Here is a 6,000-nt window from a genome sequence, read left to right on the forward strand (position 1 = left end):
AGGCCATTTAGAACTGAGACGAGGAAAAAAATTTCAGTCAGAGAGTTGTGTGGAATTCTCTGCCTCAGAAGGCAATGGAGGCCAATTCTCTGAATGCATTCAAGAGAGAGCTGGATAGAGCTCTTAAGGATAGCGGAGTCGGGGGTATGGGTAGAGGGCAGGAACGGGGTACTGATTGTGGATGATCAGCCATGATCACATTGTCTGAAGAAGGGTCTCGACCCGAAACGTCACCCATTCCTTCTCTCCTGAGATGCTGCCTGACCTGCTGAGTTACTCCAGCATTTTGTGAAATAAATACCTTGTGTTACATTATCCTCATTAACCCAAGTTACCTGTATATATTTTAAAGAGTTGCCGCATTCAATATAGCTGAGCATTTTTACAAAGTGACTGAGTGTTTCGTCCATTTCTGGAAAGAATGTTGGCAGTGGAGTTAAATATGCTCTGCATTTCACCTGCAAGCAAATGATAGTGCCCACTTTCCATCATTATTCAAGACAAAGTTCTTGTGTAGGGAGGATCTGCAGATGCTGGTTTAAATCGAAAACAGATGCAACAAGCTGAAGTAACTCAATATGAGAAGTGCCAAAATTTATGCATTTCTTAACTTAAAACAACGGAATTTTCAAATTAGATACTAATGAGATGTCCAAATGATTTTGTCAATGTTACTGTTAAAAAACAGGAGGAGAGTCGTAGCCTGCTCAGCCTCTTCCTGTAGCTTAGTTTAGAGATACAGCATGGAATCAGGCCCTTCGGCCCACTGAGTCCATACCAACGATAGATCACTCATTCACACTAGCACTATGTTATCCCACCTTTTCATCCACTCCCTACACACCCGGAGCAATTTTACGGAGACTAACAACAACTCGAGAACATTCTTGAGCTTCTATCGACTTCACTGGAGACCCTTAGACTATCTTTAATCGGACTTTTACCTGGCAGTACCTGGTACTCGCTTAATCCTGGATCTGTGCACTGTGGATGGCTCAATTGTTCTCATGCATACTTTCCATTGATTGGTTAACATGAAACAAAAGCTTTTCACTGTACCTCTGTACATGTGACAATAAACTAAAATAAATAATGTACAATTTATTTTAACGTAAACTTACAAACCCGCATATATATCATTGGGAGTACAATTTCCTGTCTGTTAGAGTTCCCCTTAATATGTTTGCCACATTTGCCACGCAGGCTCCATTGACTGAGATGGACAGGAAATTTGCTTGTGGTTAATACCACCTGAACCTGCTGTCTTCATTGTATTAGAAAGCTTCCTCATTGTTTATCAGACCCAGAAATATCTGTTAATGTTTGACATGAACCAAAAAGAGTATTATTAAAAACTGCTGTGATGAACAAACTGTGATAGAACACTTAGGCCAAATGAATGGAAGATATGCAGAATGATAAAGAGATGTGAAGCCCACAATAGTCCTTCATTGGCTGTGGGTTAGATGATAACGAGTTAACAAGTTTGCTCGGTTCACCTCGGCCTACATGATCTCCCAGTAGCCAAGCACTTTAACTCCCCTTCCCATTCCCATACTTACCTTTCTGTCCTCCATTGTCAGTGAGGCCAAACGTAAATTGGAGGAACAGCACCCCATATTTCGCTGAGGCACCATACAACCCAGCGGTATCAATATTGATTTCTCTAACTTCAAGTAACCCATGCATCCCCTCTCTGGCATCTCTGGAGAAAAGGAATAGGTGGCTTTTCGGCTCGAGACCCTTCTCAACAAGAAATGTAGACGGTACTTAGCACAAATGAATGGAAGATATGCAGAATGGCTGTGGGATAGGTGGTAATGAGTTAATACAGGCATTGAAACTCAACAGGACGACAGTAAAACTAGTACGAAGACTAGGGTGGGGGAAGGACGGAGAGAGAGAGGATGCATGGGTTGCTTGAAGTTAGAGCAATCAATATTGATACCGCTGGGTTGTATGGTGCCTAAGCGAAATATGGGGTGCTGTTCCTCCAATTTACATTTGGCCTCACTGACAATGGAGGACAGAAAGGTAAGTATGGGAATGGGAAGGGGAGTTAAAGTGCTTGGCTACTGGGAGATCACGTTGGCCGAGGTGAACTGAGCAAAGTTGTTAACTCGTTATCATCTAACCCACAGGCAATGAAGGACTATTGTGGGCTTCACATCTCTTTATCATTCTGCATATCTTCCATTCATTTGGCCTAAATGTTCTATCACAGTTTGTTCATCTGCATTTAAAAACTCACAGCAGTTTTTAATAATACTCTTTTTGGTTCGTATCAAACATTAACAGATATTTCTGGGTCTGATAGACAATGAGGAAGCTTTCTAATACAATGAAGACAGCAGCTTCAGGTGGTATTAACCACAAGCAAATTTCCTCTCCATCTCACAGTCAATAGAGCCTGCCTGGCAAATGTGGCAAACACATTAAGGGGAACTCAAATAGACAGGAAATTGTACTCCCAATGATATATATGTGGGGTTGTAAGTTTACGTTAAATTAAATTGTACATTATTTAGTTTAGTTTATTGTCACATGTACAGAGGTACAGTGAAAAGCTTTTGTTTCATGTTAGCCAGTCAATGGAAAGTATGCATGATAACAATTGAGCAATCCACAGTGCACAGATCCAGGATTACGCAAGTACCATTTTGTGCCAGGTAAAGTCCGATTAAAGATAGTCTGAGGGTCTCCAGTGAGGTATATAGTCAAGTCAAGTCAATTTTACTTGTGTAGCACATTTAAAAACAACCCACGTTGACCAAAGTGCTGTACATCAGTGCAGGTACTAAAAAAGAACATACAATGGCACACAAACAGATAGAAGCTCAAGAATGTTCTCGAGTAGTTGTTAGTCTCTGTAAAATTGTTCCTGGTGTGTAGGGAGTGGATGAAAAGGTGGGATAACATAGAGCTAGTGTGAATGGATGATCTATCGTTTGCATGGACTCAGTGGGCTGAAGGGCCTGACTCCAAGCTGTATCTCTAATCTAAGCTACAGGGAGAGGCTGAGCAGGCTACGACTCTCCTCCTTTTTTTTAAACAGTAACATTGACAAAAGTCATTTGGACATCTCATTAGTATCTCATTTGAAAATTACGTTTTTTTAAGTTAAGAAATGCATATATTTTGGCACTTCTCATATTAAAGATAGAGAGGAAGAGGCAGTATTGGTGACAGGGATCCATAGCAAAAACAAGTCCTATCATCAGCTGATTGGGTTCCATATGATCAATTCCCAACCCCTCAACAATCCCAATTCAGACTAAGTGTTTTTCAATCTGGGTACATCACAGTGAACTATGCAGACCTACTACCCAGCAGAAACGAAAACCTTGGAATTAAGTAGACTCAGACCTTTGGACTATCTCTGCCCACGACTCTACTCCTTGAAGAGCAGGAGGATGAAGAGTTATCCTATAGAGGTGTACATCATGAGAGGAATAGATTGGGTAACCGCACAGTCTCTTGCCCAGAGTGGAGGAATCGAGAACCAGATGGCATGGTTTTAAGGTGAGGGAGGGAAAAATTTAATAGGAATTTGAGGGGTAACCTTTTCACACAAAGGGTGGTGGGTGTATGCAACGAGCTGCCAGAGGAGGTCGTGGAGGCTGGGACTATCGTAACGTTTAAAAAAAAGTAGATAGATGCGCGGATAGGACAGGTTTGGAGGGATATGAGCCAAATGCAGGCAGGTGGGACTAGTGGATATGTTGATCGGTGTGGCCAAATTGGGCAGAAGGGCCTGTTTCCATGCTGTAGGAATCTATGACTATTAACTAAACTTTGTTTTGCGTGCTATCCAAACAGATCAGATATAGCATACATAGATACAATCAGTTAAACCTCGAGTACAATAGATAGAGCAAAGGCAGTGTAGAATATACTTTTCGGCATTGGAGGACAACCTGTTGCTGCACTTTCTACGGAGTCGTAAGAGTGATAGTGTGAAAACAGGTCCTTCAGCCAACTTGCCAACACAGCGCAACATGTCTCAGCTACACCAGTCCCTCCTGCCTACGTTTGGTCCATATCCCTCCAAACCTGTCCTATCCATGAAAGCAAGAGATCCACGTTGCAGAAAAGCAAGGTAAACCTGTATTAGAATGGAATTAGCTCTGCTTCTCTCACCGCAGAGGCTGCCCGACCAGATGAGGAATTTACGTCAGTTTTTCCGCATCTGCTTTGGGTTCTGGGGTGAAAATTAAACGTCTTCCCGCCGACGCGTAGCAGATCATTTGCCAGTTTGTTTTCTAAAGTTATAAGTGATAGCAGCAGAATTAGGCCATTCGGCCCATCAAGTCTACTCTGCCATTCAATCATGGCTGATCCATCTCTCCCTCCTAACCCCATTCTCCTGCTTTCTCCCCCCGGCACCCGTACTAATCAAGAATCTATCTCTGCCTTAAATATGTCCATTGACTTGGCCTCCACAGCCCTCTGAGGCAATGAATTCCACAGATTCACCACCCTCTGACTGCAGAAATTCCTCCTCATCTCCTTCCTGAAGGAACGCCCTTTAATTCTGAGGCTGTGCCCTCTGGTCCCAGACTCTCCCACCAGTGGAAACGTCCTCTCCACAACCACGACGTTCAATATTCTTTCAGTTTCAACGAGGACGACCCCTCCTCACAAAGACTTGGTGAGACCGCATTGGGAATATTGTGCTCAGTTCTGGGCACCACGTTATAGGAAAGGTGTGGTCAAGCTGGAAAGGGGTTCATATCATATCATCATATCATATATATACAGCCGGAAACAGGCCTTTTCGGCCCTCCAAGTCCGTGCCGCCCAGCGATCCCCGTACATTAACACTATCCTACATACGCCCGGGTTCAGAGAAGATTTACGAGGATGTTGCCAGGACTAGAGGGTGTGAGCTACAGGGAGAGGTTGAGCGGGCTGGGTCTCTATTCCATGGAGCGCAGGAGGATGAGGGGAGATCTTATAGAGGTGTACAAAATCATGAGAGGAATAGATCGGGTAGACGCACAGAGTCTCTTGCCCAGAGTAGGGGAATCGAGGACCAGAGGATGTAGGTTCAAGGTGAAAAGATTTAATAGGAATCTGAGGGGTAACTTTTTCACACAGAGGGCGGTGGGTGTGTGGAACGAGCTGCCAGAGGAGGTAGTTGAGGCTGGGACTATCCCAACGTTTAAGAAACAGTTGGACGGATACATGGATAGGACGGGTTTGGAGAATATATGAACCAAGTGCGGGCACGTGGGACTGGTGTAGATGGGGCATGTTGGTTGGTTTGGGTGAGTTGGGCCGAAGGGCCCGTTTCCACGTTGTGTTGCTCACTCTATGACTTACTTCATTTTGACCTCCGTCCCAGTTCCGTCGATGGATATTTTCTTTCTCTCACCTCGAGTGAAGGCCGCCATTTCGCGCCTTCGGCCGTCGCCGCCACCGGCCTCTTGTGCCCAGCAACACCCCACTGATTGGACGGTTGGGGGGGGCGGGGTATTTTGGCGGGAAGGGGAGCGTCGGAACGTTGCCCGGGGCGCGCGAGGCCAACCGCTCTAACGGTCAACGATAGGGCGCGCGCGCGCGGCCAACCGCTCTAACGGTCAACGACAGGGCGCGCGCGCGCGACCAACCGCTCTAACGGTCACCGCTGGTAGCGGGCAGCAAAGAAACTAAAAGGAGCAAGATAGACCACTCGACCCTAAAGACAATGGTACGTCACGGCGCCATTTTAGTAGGCAGAAACATGCAGAAACATTCAAAATGAATGATAGATGAATTGATAGATGAGATATTCTGCATTTTTTAATGGTATCATCACACATCACACATACTGTTCCCCCAAAACACTGATTACACTGCGAAAGACAGAGCGAACGGCGGGTTGTGCTTACTAAAATGGCGGACGCTACGCCATCTTGCTCCTCTAGTATCTTTGGCGTGCAGTCGCCTGCAGTCCGCACCCTTGCATTTACGCGTGTGCTCTTCACTTGAAATATCTCATTCGCGCTGCATCGATTA

General features: G+C 45.0%; 1 protein-coding gene across 1 annotated transcript in view; it reads right to left on the reverse strand.

The window, feature by feature from the left end:
- The window catches only part of LOC144602729 (advanced glycosylation end product-specific receptor-like), a 98,868-nt gene extending 93,326 nt beyond the window's left edge, over positions 1 to 5,542 (reverse strand). The window contains exon 1 of the mRNA XM_078415867.1: positions 5,378 to 5,542. Coding sequence (XP_078271993.1) covers positions 5,378 to 5,396 — 19 coding nt within the window. The 5' untranslated portion in view covers positions 5,397 to 5,542. The remainder of the gene's footprint in view (positions 1 to 5,377) is intronic.
- Between the last annotated feature and the right edge of the window lie 458 nt (positions 5,543 to 6,000).

Source organism: Rhinoraja longicauda, chromosome 19 (genome assembly GCF_053455715.1).
Source record: "Rhinoraja longicauda isolate Sanriku21f chromosome 19, sRhiLon1.1, whole genome shotgun sequence".
NCBI lineage: Eukaryota > Metazoa > Chordata > Chondrichthyes > Rajiformes > Arhynchobatidae > Rhinoraja > Rhinoraja longicauda.